The sequence below is a fragment of the Bos grunniens genome, chromosome 3, assembly GCF_055505025.1.
Source record: "Bos grunniens cultivar Pamir isolate PY7600 chromosome 3, Bosgru_T2T1.0, whole genome shotgun sequence".
NCBI classification, from domain to species: Eukaryota; Metazoa; Chordata; class Mammalia; order Artiodactyla; family Bovidae; genus Bos; species Bos grunniens.
The window spans coordinates 110,775,519-110,795,438 of NC_141167.1; the positions used below are offsets into that span (position 1 = coordinate 110,775,519).

A 19,920-nucleotide genomic window follows, 5' to 3' on the forward strand; every position below is an offset into this window, starting at 1 on the left:
GGATCGTCCCCATCCAGGGATCCAACCCAGGTGTCCCTCATTGCAGGCGGATTCTTTACCAGCTGAGCCAAAAGGGAAGCTCTAGAATACTGGAGTGGGTAGCCTATCCCTTCTCCAGAAGATCATACCAACCCAGAAATTGAACTGGGGTCTCGTGCATTGCAGATGGAGTCTTTACCAACTGAGCTATCAGGGAATCCCAAAACAACATATTTTCCTCCTCTTTTGTGAAAAAAACAAAGGGAAGACCATTAACAGAATATATTCCATATTCCTACACATGGAAACACCAAAAGGGTATAAAAGATTTCTCTTCCTATGATAGCCCAAAGCCCATTGTAAGCAGAACCCACCTTCACAGACTCTTCATTACCATCGCATGCCCTCCGCTCAACCAGAGTGTTCCCTAAAATAATGACTCCTTCCACCTGCTCAGCTCGGCTATTGACCTCATCTTCAAAGGCCTTGTGCTTCAGATATTTTCTCTGAAGGGAAAGCAGAATCTAAATTACCATCTAATTTAGAAAATAAGATGAGATAAATTCTGTTTAAAAGGAAAAATTAAGGATTCTTAATTCATTCTTTTTTTTCTTATTATTATTATTTTTTTTTACTTTACAATATTGTATTGGTTTTGCCATATATCAACATGCATCCACCACGGGTGTACACGTGTTCCCCATCCTGAACCCCCCTCCCACCTCCCTCACCATACCATCCAATTCTTGGGAACAACTCCCTCCACGTTAGACTCAGAAATCCCTGAAGGCAGGGACGACAGTCTGAACAGTAAGGAAGTTTTCCACGTTAGAAGGTGACCATTCGTTCATCAGTCTGAGTATGTTGAAGTTTTCCAAGATTCTTACTTTGAACTTACCTGAATATTGGTGGGATCTTTATAGGATTCATCACAGGCTATGGGCAGCATCTCACTGATCCATTCTTCTTGGTCCTTGAAGTCATGGTAGAATTGTTTTAGGTCAGCATAGTCTCCAAGTTTCATCCGCTCAGCAGTCAGCTGTTCTTTGAGAATCCTCCATCTGAAAGTCGGAACTAGATTATTCTCTGCCCTCTATCTTTCCACCAAGCCTTGATGCCATATCTATGAATCTCCCTATTTGCTTATCTGCACTTTATCTTCTCATTCTCATTATTTGAACACTTATATGTCATATATGGGCTTCCCAAGTGGCACTAGTGGTAAAGAACCTGCCTACCAATGCAGGAGATGTAAGAGATGAGAGTTAGATCCCTGGGTCAGGAAGATTCCCTAAAGGAAGGCATGGCAACCCACTCCAGTGTTCTTGCCTGGAGAATCCCATGAACAGAGGAGCCTGGTGGGCTATAGGCCACAGGGTTGTAAAGAGTCAGACATAACTGAAGCAGCTTAGAAGAGCACAGCACAGAAATGAGAACTCAAAGTATTATCTCCATCCTCAATTCTAGTAAAGTAGTCACTTTTCTATATCTTCCTGAGTGAGTAAGTGAGTGCATGTCACTCAGTTGTATCTGACTCTTTGCAACCCCATGGACTATACAGTCCATGGAATTCTCCAGGCCAGAATACTGGAGTGGGTAGCCTATCTCTTCTTCAGGGTATCTTCTCCAGGGGATCTAACCCAGATCTCCTGCATTGTAGGCAGATTTTTTTTTACCAGCTGAGCCACAAGGAAAGCTCCTATATCTTCCTATAGCTCACAAAACAACTGCTCAATACTGACCTGTCTAGTATCCGTTGGTTCCGAGCAGCAATCTCTTCCTTGGCATAGTGGTCTTCAGATATGAGTCGTTCAGCAAAAAGATCTAGTTCAGTGATTCTATTATCCTAGATAAAGGAAAGAGAAAAAGCCCAGAGACCCAGAAATTAGGCTCTTGGTGCAATCTGACTTCCTCCTAGAAAAGGAGAGATATATCCTTTGTGGCTTCATGAAGGGCAACAAAACCAAAGCCAAAAGGTAAATGCCTTAAAGGGAGGTGGCTTTTAACTCAACAAGAAGAGAAACATCAATAGTGATACTGAGGTGGACTACATGTGTGGTGCCGATTTCCCTATAGAACAGACACTTCTCTTGGTCATTGTAGAAAGTGATTCCTGCATTGAATGGGATGTTGGATAGCATATAAAATAGCTTTTGCACCTTGGCTAAGACTAAGCCACTATGTTGCCCGCCTACCTCAGAGTTTATGTAAAAAGCAAATGGGAATTAAAATACATGCAAATCATAAAACCACATACATGTTCAGGATTTCTGTCATTATTACTAATAGTTATTGTTGGAATTCTTGTATTAGCTGTTATTACCTGGTCAGTAATCGCTTTGTCCAAATCGTCACGTTTCTTCATCAAGGCCTCCAGAGTGTCTAAGGACCCCTTATCATCCGACCTTAGATCATTCTCACGTGCCACCATCCAGCTCTCAGCCTGATCACAGTTCCCTCGGAACAACTATGGGGGTTAAAATTAAATGTATATGGTATGTTCATTCCAGGCAGACAGAGGAAATGATCTCCCACCTCTCCCATGATACTGATAATAGGGACCCTGTAAAGGATGCTAAAGCTGAAACTCCAGTACTTTGGCTACCTCATGAGAAGAGTTGACTCTTGGAAAAGACTCTGATGCTGGGAGGGATTAGGGGCAAGAGGAGAAGGGGACAACAGAGGATGAGATGGCTGGATGGCATCACTGACTCGATGGACATGAGTCTGAGTGAACTCCGGGAGTTGGTGATGGACAGGGAGGCCTGGCGTGCTGCGGTTCATGGGGTTGCAAAGAGTCAGACATGACTGAGCAACTGATCTGATCTGAACTGATCTGAAAGGATGTCAATATTCTTTCAAGAAACATTCACACAATAAACCTTGGCTATCTTGGACCTTTTACTCTTCCCTGAAAACATGTTTTATGTTTTCATATAAGCTTTCCTCCATTCTTGCAGTACTATTTTCCATATCCTAGACATGGTAAACGGGCTTCCATGTGGCACAGTAGTAAAGTATCCACCTGCCAATGCAGGAGATGCAAAAGATGTGGGTTTGATCCCTTGGTCAAGAAGATCCCCTGGAGTAGGAAATGGCAACCTGCTCCAGTATGCTTGCCTGGACAATTCCATGGACAGAGGAGCCCATGGGCTACAGTCCATGGGGTCACAAAAGAGTTGGACACTCTGAGCTACTGAGCATGCACACACACACGCACACACGCACACACACACACTTGGTGAAAACTGGCTGGTTATTTCTTTAAGACTCTGGCAAAGACTGCTTTTCAGAACAGCATGTGACATTTTCACTCACTTCCCTCAGGACCATTAATCACTCCTTCTGCTATAATCTCAAAACATTCACACATTTTATCAGTAATTATTTTATATATTAGAATGATTTGCCTCAGTTCAGTTCAGTTCAGTTCAGTTGCTTAGTCATGTCCGACTCTTTGCGACTCCATGATTCACAGCACTCCACGCCTCCCTGTCCATCACCAACTCCCGGAGTTCAGTCAGACTCATGTGCATCGAGTTGGTGATGCCATCCAGCCATCTCATCCTCTGTCATCCCCTTCTCCTCCTGCCCCCAACCCCTCCCAGCATCAGGGTCTTTTCCAATGATCTGTCTACAAGTCTAATTTCACTACTTTTAGAAAATAGACACTATCTTACTAATATTTGTGTTCCTGCTGCTGCTGCTAAGTCACTTCAGTTGTGTACGACTCTGTGTGACCCCAGAGACGGAGCCCACCAGGCTCCCCTGTCCCTGGGGTTCTCCAGGCAAGAACACTGGAGTGGGTTGCTATTTCCTTCTCCAATGCATGAAAGTGAAAAGTGAAAGTGAAGTTGCTCAGTTGTGTCAGACTCCTAGCGACCCCGTGGACTGCAGCCTACCAGGCTCCTCCACCCATGGGATTTTCCAGGCAAGAGTACTGGAGTGGGGTGCCATTGCCTTCTCTGATATGTGTTTCTAGGAACACAATAAAATCAATAAAAATCAATCAGTAAAACTTTCAATCAATAAGTAAGTTTAAATATCAATAAATTATAACCACTTAATTTCAGGGCCCCATGCCCTAGGACTGACCTCCATTTTGTTTAGCTTTTCATTAACAAGAATAGGAGCAAAGAACACTACAATGATCAGAAAATGCAAAGCAGAAAATGCAATGTCAGATAATCAAGAGATACCTTTATGATTTTGGAATGGAATTCCAGTGAAATAAGCACCTGTATTAACTCTGTGAAACTGCGTAGAAGGAACAGACTCAGCTAAGCCTGTTTAACGATTGGGAATTTGCAGTACCTGCAACTCCAGACACTGATCTAGCATCTTTTTGCGTTGTTCCCAAGCACTCTCCAACTCATCTCTCTCTAGTCTAACAGCTTGAAGCTTTTCTTCAATTTCGGGGCTGGCCCGGTGCCCACTGATTGTAAGATCTGTACCAAAATCTTCAAAGGCCTGGAAGGCGGGAGCCTGGGCCTCCATGTCAGCACGATGCTCCTGTGGTAAAAAGGGATCAGAGACTGGTGAGTCCAGTGACATCTCACAAAAGTTGCAAAATGCAGGAAGTTTGCGAGGTTATGTGATCAGAGGCTAAGGCTTTTGTCACCATACCTGATGCCGCTCTATCATGATCTCTGTGCCAGTTAAATCTTCAGCCAGTTCCTGGGATGAAACCATGCCACCAATGCCACTAATCCAATTCTGTAAGTCCCTAGAGAAATGGCATACTGAAATTGAATCAAGGAAACCTTGCAACTTGCTATAAAATTGTCTGTCCTTGGACTTTTTCTCCCCTAGAAAACGTTTCCAGATCTATATTTTCTTTCTGGTTTATAGCCTTCACAGATCTTAGCTTTGTTGTTTTCACTGTATAACTTAATAATAGCATTCTGTTGCATTTGAAATTTTCTTCACACACTATCTCTTTTGATTCTTGCAATAATTTTGAGTAGAATTCTGGAAATTCTTTTCCTTCTACTTTGGAGATGAGGAAGTTGGCCTAGAGAATGTAAGTGATTTGCCTATGTGCTAAAACTGGAAATAGACAGATGGAGTAGAACCCAGACACTGGAATCCTGGACTGGTACATATTCCATTACTTTTAACATGTCCTACTCCTTTAGTGTGGATTTTTGGGTTTAAAGATTTGTCTTAGCATAGAATCTCAGGTGAGGCATGTGTTTCTTCTTACTCTTATTCCAAATCGAATCCAGTACATGCTTCTGCCCAACACACACACACACACACACACATACACAACATACTTACTCTCTGCTGCTGATTAAACCAGGGTCATTTGCCACTCTTTTAGAAGTCAATAAATTAGAAAAGGAGGGATAAAGTCCATCTGTCCCAGAAGGTAAATGTCATTGAGTTAAAAAATTATATATGATGGTCAAATTCAGCATCTCATGAAGAGTGCCCTTACTCTTGTTTATTAAATAGGAATCTGTAGCTGTAGGGCAGAAAGTCCTCTTCTTTTGCAAACTCATTTATTCACTTATTTAAACAACTAAGTTTTATTGTGAAAAAGATGTATTTGTGCCTTCTAGGAGTTCACGCTTTATACTGAGAGAAGAAAACAAAAAGCAAGCAAAACATAGAGACTAGTATTTTTTTTTCAAAAACCCTAAAAAGAAAGACTGTCCTGAAGAGATAAAATAAGGTGTTAGAGTTGCTCTGAGAGTGCTAATATTACTTCTGCAATGTTGAAGAATATTTCATAAAGGGAAAGAGTCAGCATTTAACATGGAATCTGAAGTATAGGCAGAAGCTATATCAACAGAGATACATGGGCATATATATGCTTTGGAGGAGTGAGTATGTATGCTATTTATTTATACTATGTGAAACACTATAACTTTCCAGAGATGCTGAATTGGGGAGGGCATTGGCAAGAACACTTGCAATCATTTGGCAAAGTCGCCCCCTTTTATCTTCAAAAATATTACATTGCAAGCTGTTACTTCCTGAACCCTCAATTCTAAATGTAGGCTGATATGATGGGGCAGAGTGTGCAAATTTTTCCACAGATAAAGTGTGTATTTGCTAAAACATGATCATGTCTAAACTGTTTACCAAAACAGTGAAACTTCTCCAACAATCAAAAACAATTAAACTCCAATAAAAAATTAATTTAAAAAAGGATTTGAGCTTAGCATTTCTGAATTTATCTCTTGCTATTTCTCCTCACCCCTGTGACATACAAAACTCAGGCTCTAGCTGTTTCTGCATCATGGGCATTCTATACCTTCCTGTTCTCATGCTTTTGTTTATATAGTTCCATCTATTTGTTGGGATGTGTGTTTGGGGCTGTTCTATGTTCTACCATGGTTATATGTATTCTTCTTTGCTTTTCCAATAGACTATCTCCCCATATTCTATGCATGTGTGTACTCAGTCATGTCCGACTCTGTGTGACCCCATGGACTGCAGCCCTCCAGGCTCCTCTGTCCATGGGATTTTCCCAGCAAGAATACTGGAGTGGGTTACCATTTTCTCCTTCAGGGGATCTTCCTGACCCAGGGATCAAATCCATATCTCCTTTGTCTCCTGCATTGGCAGGCACATTCTTTACCACTAGTGCCTCTGGGAACTCCCAATATCCTATAATTCCTCATATAGCACTCTCTATATAGTATAGACTCCATAGAAGCATACTTAATTGGCCTAGATAACCTCATATTCTTCCAAAATTCAATATTTCATGGCTTGAAATATTGAACCTGAGAATTTTGTTCCTTACCAAAGGTACAATCTGGACCAAGAGGTACCCTCCAAACCAGGTAATGAAGAACACCTGTACCCAAACAGCTCCTAGAAGCTCCATTTATGGGCCAGGCATGGACTCTGCCAATTCCACCTGGTGGAAGTCTGCCTCTGGAACCTTACCTGGCCTGGCTGAGGAACTGGTAGAATTTTAAGGCCTCCTGTAGGTTCTCCTTACGATCCTTTGTAAGCCCCTGCAAGTCATCCCAGGCCTCCTTCAGCTTCAACTGCTGGCTCTGCAGGTCATCAGTGGCATCTGGGTGGGATTCACTGAGTCGATCTGCTGTGTCCCTCAATACCTCCACCTAGGGAGTCCAGAGCTCTGACAGTCAGCTTGGTGTCACACCTGAATCCTAGCAAAAGAGTTTCAAGCCTCAGGGTGCTCCTTCCTCAAATAGACATCAATGAGGTCTTGCTACTTTTTATATGATAGTGGAAACCCTTTTGATGCATATGATAATTCCCCAAAGTAATCACTCTTGACATGACCATGCTTCTTTTTATGACTAGAAGGCTGCTTCTGGTAGTAAAGTCCAGGGAAGAGGCCTCAGGTATCATGTTGGGCTGTGAAGGTGGCAAGAAGAAGCCCCTGAAGCAGCCCAAAGAGCAAGTCAAGAAGATAAAAGAGGAAGATAAGGCATTCAAGCAGAAACAGGAGGAGCAGAAGGAATTTGAGGAGCTAACAGGAAAGGCTGCAGGGAAAGGGTCCCCTGGCCACAGGTGGAATTAAGAAATCTTACAAAAAGGAATCTGTTCCTTGTGCCTGAGGCAATGATGATCATTAATTCCATTCCTATTTAAACATTTGTATTCTCTGACATACCATCTGTTGCCACCTATAGGAAGAATGAAGTATTGTCTTGGAATCTATCATACATTTAAAAATAAACCTTTGTATAAACAAATAAACAAGGCTATAGGGCAGGGTGGTTAAGTGACTTGGTTGGTGGCAAGTGTCAATTAATATGAAGATCTTTTTAATGTAGACATTTTCTGTGCTTCTTTTTGGTTTTTATGGTAACGCAAGTTCTATGCTCCCCCTGAGTTATTCCAGAGTGTATTTGGCAAGCTTTAGAGTTCATTTTTTGGCCAGAGTAGGATTAAGCTTCTTCAATCCCTTCTAAGGAAGCTCTGCATCACACTCAGGCATAAGCCTGGTCATACCAGGTATGATCATCTCCTATTTATCTTAGACTACTGATCTCCAACTAACTGCTATACATTCTAGTCACTTGGAACTCACGAAGAGTTCTCACTTGGAACTCACAAACTCACAAACATTTACAATATATTTTCCCTCAATGCTATTTGGTGCAGCCACTGTAGAAAACAGTATGGAGATTCCTCAGAAAACTAAAAATAGAATTGCCATATGATCCAGCAATCCCTCTCCCAGGCATATATTCAGACAAAATTAGAATTCAAAAAGATACACACACCCCAATATTCACAGCAGCACTCTTTACAATAGCCAAGACACAAAACAACCTAAATGTTCATTGACAGATAAATGGATAAAGAAGATATAATACGCATATAATGGACTATTACTCAGCCATAAAAAGAATGAAATAATGCCATTTGGAGCAACTAGAGATTATCATACTAAGTGAAGTATGTCAGAAAGAGAAAGACAAATACCATATGATATCATTTACACGTGGAATCTGAAATATGATGCAGATGAACCCATCTATAACATGGAAACAGAGTCATAGACATAAAGAACAGACCTGTGGTTGCCAAGGAGGAGGGGATTGCGGGAGGAATAGAGAAGGAGGTGGGGTTATCAGGTGTAAGCTTTTATATACAGAATGGATAAACAGTAAAGTCCTACTGTATATCACAGAGAACTATATTCAATATCCTATGATAAACCTTAATAGAAAAGAAGATAAAAAGGATATAAATGTATATATATATATATATATTTATACATATTTATAAAACTGAATCACTTTGCTGTACAGCAGTAATTAACACAACCTTGTAAATCAACTGTATTTCACTTTAAAAAAAAATTAAAACCATTTCCCTGCACATAAATTGCCCTGGGCATGCCCTTTTGGTAGACTAGCTTTCGGGACAGGGTTAAAGAACAAGAATGGAGTAGGATAAAGAGAACTAAAGTAAGAGACTGGATAATAAAAGCAAAGGAGAGGGCATTAATATGGGTAGATGTGAAGAGGAATGTGCTGGAAAAGCTTGAAGGCACATCTCACCTTTTCCCCCAGAGGTATGAGATCTCTTTCAAAGTTTTCATGCTGTCGTTGAAGGGCCTGCACACTGAATAAGTCTGAGCCAGGGTCAGCAGTATTGAGGGCCTGGCACTTCTTCTCAATCTGTTCCTTTGTGTCATCTGCTTCTCTGGTGCATAAGGGTAAAAAGTTTAAGAATAATAACACAAACTGGAGGCAGACTAGCTGGGCTCATGTACCAGTAGTAGTCATCAGTACCACCATCATCATCCTTTTTTTAAGGATGTGTTAGAACTAAGTGTTAGAACTTAGGCTCATTTAATCTTTACAACAATGACTTGAGGCCTAATTATTATTACCAGTCCCATTTACATATGAGAAAACTAAAGCTTAGAGGCTAAGTAGCAAAAAAAAAAAAAATAGGTTAGGTATTTTCTCAAGATTGTACCCTAGCCATACATTTAGTCAGACCCTAAATTTGAATCAAATGCCCTGATAGCAAAGGCACATTCTTAACTGTGGAATAACATGGAAAACCTTTAGTTCACTCACTCCGTTATGTCTGACTCTTTGTGATCCCATGAATTCCAGCACGCCAGGCCTCCCTGTCCATCACCAACTTCCGGAGTTTACTCAAACTCACATCCATTGAGTCGGTGATGCCATACAGCCATCTCATCCTCTGTCATTCCCTTCTTCTCCTGCCCCCAATCCCTCCCAGCATCAAGGTCTTTTCCAATGAGTCAATTCTTCGCATGAAGTGGCCAAAATACTGGAGTTTCAGCTTTAGCATCATTCCTTCCAAAGAAATCCCAGGACTGATCTCCTTTAGAATGGACTGGTTGACCTCCTTGCAGTCCAAGGGACTCTCAAGAGTCTTCTCCAACACCACAGTTCAAATACATCAATTCTTCAGCACTCAGCTTTCTTCACAGTCCAACTCTCACATCCATACAAGACCACTTGAAAATCCATAGGCTTGACTAGACAGACCTTTGTTGGCAAAGTAATGTCTTTGCTTTTGAATATGCTATCTAGTTTGGTCATAATTTTCCTTTCAAGGAGTAAGTGTCTTTTAATTTCATGGCTGCAATCACCATCTGCAGTGATTTTGGAGCCCCAAAAAATAAAATCTGACACTGTTTCCCCATCTATTTGCCATGAAGTGATGGGACCAGATGCCATGATGTTAGTTTTCTGAATGTTGAGCTTTAAGCCAACTTTTTCACTCTCCTCTTTCACTTTCATCAAGAGGCTTTTTAGTTCCTCTTCACTTTCTCCCATAAGGGTGGTGTCATCTGCATATCTGAGGTTATTGATATTTCTCCCAGCAATCTTGGTTCCAGCTTGTGCTTCTTCCAGCCCAGCATTTCTCCTGATGTACTCTGCATATAAGTTAAATAAGCAGGTGACAATATACAGCCTTGACATACTCCTTGTCCTATTTGAAACTAGTCTGTTGTTCTATGTCCAGTTCTAACTGTTGCTTCCTGACCTACATACAGGTTTCTCAAGAGGCAGGTCAGGTGGTCTGGCATTCCCATCTCTTTCAGATTTTTATACAGTTTATTGTGATCCACACAGTCAAAGGCTTTGGCATAGTCCATAAAGCAGAAATAGATGTTTTTCTGGAACTCTATTGCTTTTTCCATGATCCAGTGGATGTTGCCATTTGATGTCTGGTTCCTCTGCCTTTTCTAAAACCAGCTTGAATATCTGGAAGTTCACGGTTCAAATATTGCTGAAGCCTGGCTTGGAGAATTTTGAGCATTACTTTACTAGCGTGTGAGATGAGTGCAGTTGTTCAGTAGTTTGAGCATTCTTTGGCATTGCCTTTCTTTGGGATTGGAAGGAAAACTAATGTTTTCCAGTCCTGTGGCCACTGCTGCATTTTCCAAATTTGCTGGCATATTGAGTGCAGCACTTTCACAGCATCATCTTTCAGGATTTGAAACAGCTCACCTGGAATTCCATCACCTCCACTAGTTTTGTTCGTAGTGATGCTTTCTAAGGCCCACTTGACTTCACATTCCAGGATATCTGGCTCTAGTCAGTGATCACACCATCGTGATTATCTTGGCCATGAAGATCTTTTTTGTACAGTTCTTCAGTGTATTCCTGCCATCTCTTCTTAATATCTTCTGCTTCTGTTAGGTCCATATCATTTCTGTCCTTTATCGAGCCAATCTTTGTATGAAATGTGCCCTTGGTATCTCTAATTTTCTTGACAAAATCTCTAGTCTTTCCCATTCTGTTGTTTTCCTCTATTTCTTTGCATTGATCGCTGAAGAAGGCTTTCTTATCTCTTCTTGCTATTCTTTGGAACTCTGCATTCAGATTCTATGTCTTTCCTTTTCTCCTTTGCTTTTTGCTTCTCTTCTTTTCATAGCTATTTGTAAGGCCTCCTCAGACAGCCATTTTGCTTCTTTGAATTTCTTTTCCATGGGGATGGGTTCATCCCTGTCTCCTGTACAATGTCCCAAACCACTGTCCATAGTTCATCAGGCACTCTCTCTATCAGATCTCATCCCTTAAATCTATTTCTCACTTCCACTGTATAATCATAAGGGATTTGATTTAGGTCATGCGTGAATGGTCTAGTGGTTTTCCCTACTTTCTTCAATTTCAGTCTGACTTTGGAAATAAGGAGTTCATGATCTGAGCCACACTCAGCTTCTGGTCTGGTTTTTGCTGACTGTATAGAGCTTCTCCATCTTTGGCTGCAAAGAATATAATCAACCTGATTTCGATTTTGACCATCTGGTGATGTCCATGTGGAGTGTCTTCTCTTGTGTTGTTGGAAGAGGGTGTTTGCTATTACCAGTACGTTCTCTTGGCAAAACTCTATTATCCTTTGCCCTGCTTCATTCTGTACTCCAAGGCCAAATTTGCCTGTTACTCCAGGTGTTTCTTGACTTCCTACTTTGCATTCCAATCCCCTATAATGAAAAGGACATCTTTTTTGGGTGTTAGTTCTAAAAAGTCTTGTAGGTCTTCATAGAATCATTCAACGTCAGCTTCTTCAGCATTACTGGTTGGGGCATAGTCTTGGATTATCGTGATATTGAATGCTTTGCCTTGGAAACGAACAGAGATCATTCTGTCATTTTTGAGATTGCATCTAAATACTGCATTTTGGACTCTTTTGTTGACCATGATGGCTACTCCATTTCTTCTAAGGGATTCCTTCCCACAGTAGTATATATAATGGTCATCTGAGTTAAATTCACCTATTCCAGTCCATTTTAGTTCGCTGATTCCTAGAATGTTATCGTTCACTCTTGCCATCTCCTGTTTGACCACTTCCAATTTGCCTCGATTCATGGACCAAACATTCCAGGTTCCTATGCATTATTACTCTGTACAGCATCAGACCTTGCTTCTATCACCAGTCACATCCACATCTGGGTATTGTTTTTGCTTTGGCTCCATCCCTGCATTCTTTCTGGAGTTATTTCTCTACTGATCTCCAGTAGCATATTGGGCACTTACCGACCTGGGGTGTTTCTCTTTTAGTATCCTATCATTTTGCCTTTTCATACTGTTCATGGGGTTCTCAAGGCAACCTTACACCATTTTAAATAACAAGACTTGTCTGCCTCTCAGTTTCCCCTTCTCTGAATATTCAAAAATGCATTTTTACACAGCAAAGGTGTTTGGTTGTCAGTTTGTTTACTTAGTTGTGCATTCTGTTTCTTAGTATAGAGATTTGGCAATCAGACATAAAAAAAAAAAAAAAAAAAAAACATCTTTTAGAGTCAATGTGATGTTTGTTTCCCTCTACTCTCTACTTCTAGTTCAGATGTGTTATTACTTAAACCTCTTGTTTCAACTTCAGTTTTCATTCACTATCATGAAAACATATATAAACTGCTAATTATGTACCAGGGCCCAAGCCTAGGTATGAGAAAATTGAAGTTGGTTGTCTGGAGTAGCCTACATGCCCAATGAGATATCTACCTACTACTGAAGCATCTGATTTCCTATTTTATCCAGGAAGAAGGGTTAAGCTAGTAGCTATGGTTCTACTATAGCAATTAGAATCAGTGGTTCTCAAGTTAGTTTTAGAGCAGCACTGCTTTTCAAGGTTAAAATTCTCACCTGTGAAACATCTGGACAGCATGGGCACTGCCTAGCAGCTGGCGCTGTTCCTCTGCCAGCCTCTGCAAGGACCTCCATCGGGCATTCAACTCCTGAAACAGGCAGACACAGACTTTAGCTAGGGATCTAACTCAGCTTAGTGGTGTCTGAAGATTAGATGAGGCTTAAATCCTGATTATTTTCATGCTAACTCCTTTAGAAATTGCACAGGTTTCTTTCTTTCTTGGATAGTTTGAGCTTGGGCCTCAGCTATGCCAATGCAGTTAAAAAAGGGATCACATTCCTTCCCAAATTGATGTTCCAGGTGGGAACCAACAACCTTAGAACATCAATTGATATTGGCTGCCCCAGAGACTACATTACAACCTCTGAAGTGTAAGTTTGACTTCTTGCCTTGGTAGCTAGAAGACATTGCCTTTTTCTATGACCTCTAGTATTTTTTTGTGTCCTGAAATGATTAAACCAGGCAGTCTCTTAGAACCCTATTTTCTGTGAAGAGTAAGAAAATTGTTCCTTTGCACATTCTTTCTCACTCTTACCCCACATCAGTTACCATAAAAGAAGGCAGGGCTTCTCCTCACTGGTTTATGATAACTCAGATAACTGGACTAGACATTCCATTAGTTCCGGACATATTTTATGGAACCACAGGTCCAAATTTGAATAAGGTCTCAAATGTCTTCTCTTCCATCTCTACTACCTATATTCTTCTTTTATTAGGTATTATCAGAGCCTATCTCATCCAGTACACTTTCTGGATTAATCACTTCCCACTATCATAGCTCCTTTACCTGCATCGTCTTTGTATTCAAGTATTTGAGCACTGAATTTCTCATGGTGATGGGGTGGGGGAGGTGTGTCAATTTAAGGATTTTTGAATCGATTAAAAGGCATATGACTTAGCAGCTGAACAACAAGATGGATACACAGCTAGACTATCTGGACTATTTCCTTTGACCTTTCCTATAGCTAGTTCTCTACTGCAATTACCTTCCTCATGTTCTAGCTAATCTGCAGAATATGAAGTTAAATATTTTTAAGTGAGATGAAGGCTCCCCAAACTCAGCCTGGTAGTGAGAAGGAAGAAGGAGTCACAGTTACCTGCTGTATTTGAGCTCCCTCTGGTGTCAAAAGCTCTTCAAATTGAAGATCATCAGCCACCTTGTTGATATCCCTCAGTCGAGGTTCATTTGTCTTCAAATCCTAAGTGGGAAAATGTACCAAAGCAGTTTAAATTCCCTCCTCAAAAATCTTTCACTCTTGCCTGCTCACCTTTGCCCTGACTTGACTATGGATTAAAACATATTGCTAACCATACTTGTAATAAACAACAAACTGCCCTCCTCCAACCTGCCACAAAGAGGAGGACCTTTAAATTCCCTGATACTCAGTGGCTATTAAAAATGTTATTTATATGAAATATAGAGATCTCTTTCCTTAAATTTATTAAAAATATCTCCCTGATTAAATTATACTATCAGAGGGGTCTATGCCTGAGCCAGGTAATAGTTTTTGCTACCAATACAGATGTCTCCACTTTCTGAAAAATTTCATTGTCTGGGTTATGATTTGCTTACATTAAGATATGTTGTAAGAAACAGCCCTAGGGAACTCATCACTATGTCTATAGTGACAATATTGTTCATTTCTCGATACAATGGCCTTTCAATGAGTTTTCTCATGTAAGTCTTATTCTTAGTTTTCTTTTATTAATTGTACCCTATTTACCCTTCCCTTTCTCTTACTTATCTCTCTCTATATATAGAGAAAGACTATTTCCTTTGACCTTTCCCATAACTAGCTCCATACTGCCATTACCTTCTGCATATATGTATATATATGTATATATATATATATATATATATAGCTTTGTACAGCTCTGAATTCCATGTGTAAGGAAAGTATCATATAGAAGAGAAAGGAAAGAAGGGAGAAGTCTATACTAATTGCTAGTTAACATAATAGAACAAATCTGAGAGAATAAAAGAGATTGAGAAGATTTTAGGTAGGCAGAAAATTAAAAATTGTCTGGCTGTCAAGTCAGATTGTTCTTCCCACCTTTCCATTCAAACCTCTACCTGATAACTAGACCTTACAAGAGTCTTACAACACCCAATCTCAACCTGAGCATCAGTATCACAGGCCAGTACAGGACAAGTTGTAAAGATTCAGGAAGACCAGTACTTCCAATAGGATGCAGGAGTGACAGCGACTGCAGGCTACAAAATCAAGGTAACTAGTTTCCTCTGCATTTTCTTTCCACTTGTAATACCTAGAGAAATATTTTAAATATGGAACTCTCTAGCTTTGGGGAGGATATTTAGCAAATATGAAATTAAGGGATTACTTAGGAGGAGATATGAGGTAAAAGGAAATGATGGAAATCCTCAGAAAGCTATCTAGAGGAGACAGCTCTTTCTTACCATTTGGAACTCATCAAACTTTTTCTGTAACTCCCAAACATCATCTAATTCCACCCCGGTGTTTTCTGCCTTTTTCTCTCGGATCCAGTCCAGCATGTCTCCTGCCTCATAGGCCAGCAAAAACTCATTGTAACGTTGCAACAGACGACGTCTGCGCTCGTCTGCCCGATGCAGGAGGGAATGGTACCTAAGTGGAGAAATAAAGAGAATGGAAAATGTGGGAAAAAAGAGACAGAAAACACGGAAGAGTACTGGTAAGAAAGGGAGAGAACAAAAGGGACAAAAAGGAAAGGGAAGAAAAATCAAAAGAAGAACAATAAAGAGGAGGAAATAAAAATGGAAGAAAAATGGCATTGAGAGCAGAGAGACACAAGCTTTCTATTTAAAAACAATCAAAATGTCAGTGTCCCAATAGTGTGACTGACAATACCTCTTCATCTTTCTATAGAAGTGAAAAGTTCACATTCCTATTGACAACTGGATAGGAAATAGCCTTGTATAGTAATATACACAAACAAAGTGCTCGTAGGAGTCAGAAGACCTTTGGACAAGCTTGAAAGAGTGACAGAGTGCCAGGCAGGGTGTCAGAATATGTGACCCTAATATTGTGTGACCTTGGGCAATTTACATAATGGTGCTGGAGTTTCCTTTCCTCATTTAAAAAATAAAGGGTTTGAATTACGCTGTTTACTTTTAGCTCTTAAAATCTGTGAATTTGAAAAGCATCTTTAATCTAACAAATAATAGAATCAAGAGTTGTATCTTTGACCAGTCGGAGATGTTTGGCCAAACACTGTCCAGTTCTCCAGCCTCCAGAACTTACTGGTTCTCAATCTGTTCCTGGCGCTGGATGATGTTGCCTGGTTCTTCTCGCTTCCGTTGTGGGAGCATAGGAAACTCATCACGGGCTAGTTTCCTCACGTAGACAGCTGGCACAAAGCCCTGGTGATCATCAGTTTCTACTTTCCACCAGTCCTAAAGGAAGAGCAAATCCCCACTCCTTCCTTAAAAGCCACATTTAGAAGTTTTAACCCTCATAACCGAGTCTCTAGGCAAAGGGACAAACTGATGACGAGAAGAAATAAACAACTGCTTATAAATTTTATGTATTACAAAGAAGATAAATCAGGAGTTGCAGGAATTGGAGAGATAAGTCTCTGAAATCAAGGAATCTGATATTTGATATTAGATCCTTAACTTTGAGGAAGTTTTCAAAACCCAATGGTCATTCTCTTCATGATAGGGTATTTTGTCTACTGAAAATTCATTTAAAAAACCTATAGGGACAGAATTAAACCAGGCTTCTTCTGGGTAGAGCATCTATGTATGAGAGTATTGTATAAGAACTTTTCCCTATCCTTCTCCTAGAGCCCCTAAAAATTGTGCATTGCCTGAAATTCACCTATAAGAATGTTTCATGCTTAAGTATCACCCTGACTGTCACAGTCTTTTAGGAATGTTGCTATACTAACCACTCTGGAGTTAATATCCTCAGAGAATAATGTAGTGAAATAGGGAAGACTGAGCAAAAAGAAAAGAGTACTGGAACACAGCTTATTTGATAATGACAATCTTGCTTCCCCCCAAAATTATTTATCCTCAGAGTGAAAAATCTTGAGCTCTCTTTTTTTTTCTTCTCAATTTATGAAGATTAATGAAGTATTAAATATTTTAAAAGTTACTTGAACTCTTACTTTTTTATTGAAATGTAGTTGATTTACAATGCTGTGACAATCTCTGCTGTACAGCAAAGTGACTCAGTTATACACATACACACCTTCTTTTTAAAAATATTTTTTCCATTATGTTTTACCACAGGATATTGAATATAGTTCCCTGTGCTGTGCATTAACCTTGATGTTTCCGTGATCTCCTATGATAAATATATTTTAAATATTGGACAATATTTTGTTACTATTCTCACAGTCATGAAGGCTAAAGAAAAACCAAGTTAACAAAAAACCTCTCCTTGACCAGGCTCCTCTTAAGCTCAGTCAATTTTTTCCATTACTAGGAACACTTGCACAGAATAGGAATAAGCAGAGACAAAGAGACAAGTTTTAATCCTGTAACCATATTATAGAATTGCCACTCATGGCTTATAAGTGTTTGGGCTAGTTACTCAAGCTCCTTGAGTCCTCACTTTATTAAGTGTGAAATTGGTATTTTGTAATCTCAAAAGATATGTATAGGATCCTAAGCAATAGCTGGAGGGATGATATTACTCAATAAATTATGGTTATTTAAGAGAGAGAGAGCAATAGAAAAATACTGACTGGTTAAAATATACCCATATCTGGCAGGGTTGGGAGAGTCAACTGCAAGAGCTACCTTGTTGATGGGGAGAAAAGTAGAAAGGAAAGTCACCTTGCTGATGGAACTGAGCAGTGTTAAGACATCATCTTTCTTCATGGTGACTTCTCGGGAGCAGCGGGCCTCAAAGTCATATAAGGCCACAACCCTCTCTTCTGGAGCAGCCACCTCCACAGGTGCAGCTTGTTGTTCCTGAACAAAAATAGGAAGAAGAACATTCTAGTCACCCATAGGAAAGATCTTTCAGTACAACCTACCCACAGTGGGTAGGTTCCTGTACCCAAAGGAGAGAGGAGCTCCTGGTTACAACCTCTTACCTGGATGCCAGTAACAGAGCTATTGCAATATGATATCTTTAGAAATATCATTTCATCTTAGCACTTCTCAGGGGACAGGCAGACTGGGAAATATGTATATAGAGTGAGCAAGTAAGAATTTAATTTGTCAAAAACATATTAAATGCTCTAAGTCACCAGTCTTAAGCAGATATTAAAGGATTGCATGAATCCATGTTTCAGAAAATTGAGAAAGTGAAAGATCCACTTCTTTCATTACCTTCTCCATTCCCTAGGTCTTTAAAGTATTTTGTAGACCAAATATGGACTTTTTTTTTTTTTTTTAAGAGATGAATGGCCGACAGCACAGGGAGGGCCTAGAATTTTAATATTTGAGAAAATAAACCTAGATCAAATATCTTGTTTCTCTTTTTAGCAAGAAACCTGCCCTCCATGATACAGTCTTTCTGATTTTCATTTCCCCCAGATATCTTATCTCTGAGAGAATGAACAAATATAATCACCCTTCATAAGTAATGACCCACATCTTTTTCAGATGGGATGTGAAGATATACCTCCCCTTATATATCCCTCTGATTTTGTATCCTTCAAGTACTATTTCCTCATAACTTACAATTCATAAATCCACCTGTTTTTATGTAGGCACCTACTGTGCAGAGCTTGAGGAAGGCACAGCACTAAAACTCTGTAAATACTTATTGTCATAGTAAGCCTGGCAACCCACTCCAGTACTTTTGCCTGGAGAATCCCATGGAGGGAGGAGCCTGGTAGGCTACAGTCCATGGAGTCGCAAAGAGTCGGACATGACTGAGCGACTTCACTTTCTTTCTTTCTAAGCCTATGTATTTTCTACTTGCAGTGTATGGGTTCAGAGCCCCTCATAAGAAAGAATTTCTTGAATGTGAAAGTGTGTCTTTTTTCTTTCCACTCTACTCAGGAAACATCCATATCATTTAGTTGATTTCTGCTTCCATCACTCTTCCAGACACTTATTTTCACCTTGCAGTCTTGCCATTCTCACAATACTCTTGATTATTTTGTGCTTCAGAGCATTTGCTCGTATAGATTGTTCACTAGAAAAACCCATCTTCTCCTTATCTGCATAGTAAACCACCCTTACAAAACGAATTCAGATAAACTGACTTGCCTCAGCTATGAAGATTTTCCTATCCTCCAGCATTCTAATATCAAGAGAATGAAACACTTCTTTCTTTGAGACTGTTTTCCCATTCATGTATCTATCATATGTTATTTGTTACAATTCATGACCTAATAGACTGTAACTTTCCTTCAAGTCAGAATTATTCTTTTATTCATGCTTGCACATGGTAGACATTTAATACATGTTGGTATAAAAAATAACTAAGAAAGGAAGGAACATAAAAAGGAGAGATATGAATAAAAGAAGTAAAAGAAAAGAAAATGGAAATATAAAAGGAAAAAGGAAACAAAAATATACCAATGAACAAATTATAACACTTATTGAGAAATTCTTTTGCTCTGAATCTCTGTAAATGCTACAAAGATGCTACAGTGCCTGCCTAAAGATTACAAGACAGTATTTTCTGATGCAATTGCTTCCTAGAATATGTAAAGTAAAAACTGGTGACAATTCCTTTTCCTCTGCAGTGGAGAAAGTGATTCTTGTTATACTTAAGTCCTTCTTACCTGGCAGGCTTCTGCCTGATCCCGAAGAGCTTGCATACTGTTTCCAAAAGCCTTCAGATCCACTAGAAAGGCCTCATGCTTCTTTAGAAGAGCCTTAATTTGTTGATGGGAAAATCATCAAAAGCAGATATAGGAAGAACACTAAACTTGTTTTATGAT

The 19,920-nt window shown here is 39.8% G+C and overlaps 1 protein-coding gene and 1 pseudogene across 1 annotated transcript in view; one reads left to right on the top strand and one right to left on the bottom strand.

Moving 5' to 3' along the window:
• Window positions 1-19,920, bottom strand: part of SPTA1 (spectrin alpha, erythrocytic 1) — a 95,327-nt gene that overhangs the window by 24,995 nt on the left and 50,412 nt on the right. Inside the window, exons 19-32 of the mRNA XM_086393516.1 lie at window positions 19,762-19,854; window positions 17,852-17,989; window positions 16,308-16,459; window positions 15,485-15,671; window positions 14,163-14,264; window positions 13,062-13,153; window positions 8,985-9,129; window positions 6,886-7,067; window positions 4,606-4,705; window positions 4,294-4,491; window positions 2,303-2,446; window positions 1,722-1,825; window positions 878-1,040; window positions 354-485 (exon numbers count right to left, since the gene is read on the bottom strand). Of these exons, the coding sequence (XP_086249642.1) occupies window positions 354-485; window positions 878-1,040; window positions 1,722-1,825; window positions 2,303-2,446; window positions 4,294-4,491; window positions 4,606-4,705; window positions 6,886-7,067; window positions 8,985-9,129; window positions 13,062-13,153; window positions 14,163-14,264; window positions 15,485-15,671; window positions 16,308-16,459; window positions 17,852-17,989; window positions 19,762-19,854 (1,932 nt within the window). The remainder of the gene's footprint in view (window positions 1-353; window positions 486-877; window positions 1,041-1,721; window positions 1,826-2,302; window positions 2,447-4,293; window positions 4,492-4,605; window positions 4,706-6,885; window positions 7,068-8,984; window positions 9,130-13,061; window positions 13,154-14,162; window positions 14,265-15,484; window positions 15,672-16,307; window positions 16,460-17,851; window positions 17,990-19,761; window positions 19,855-19,920) is intronic.
• LOC147376794 (translation machinery-associated protein 7 pseudogene) lies at window positions 7,319-7,529 on the top strand (annotated as a pseudogene).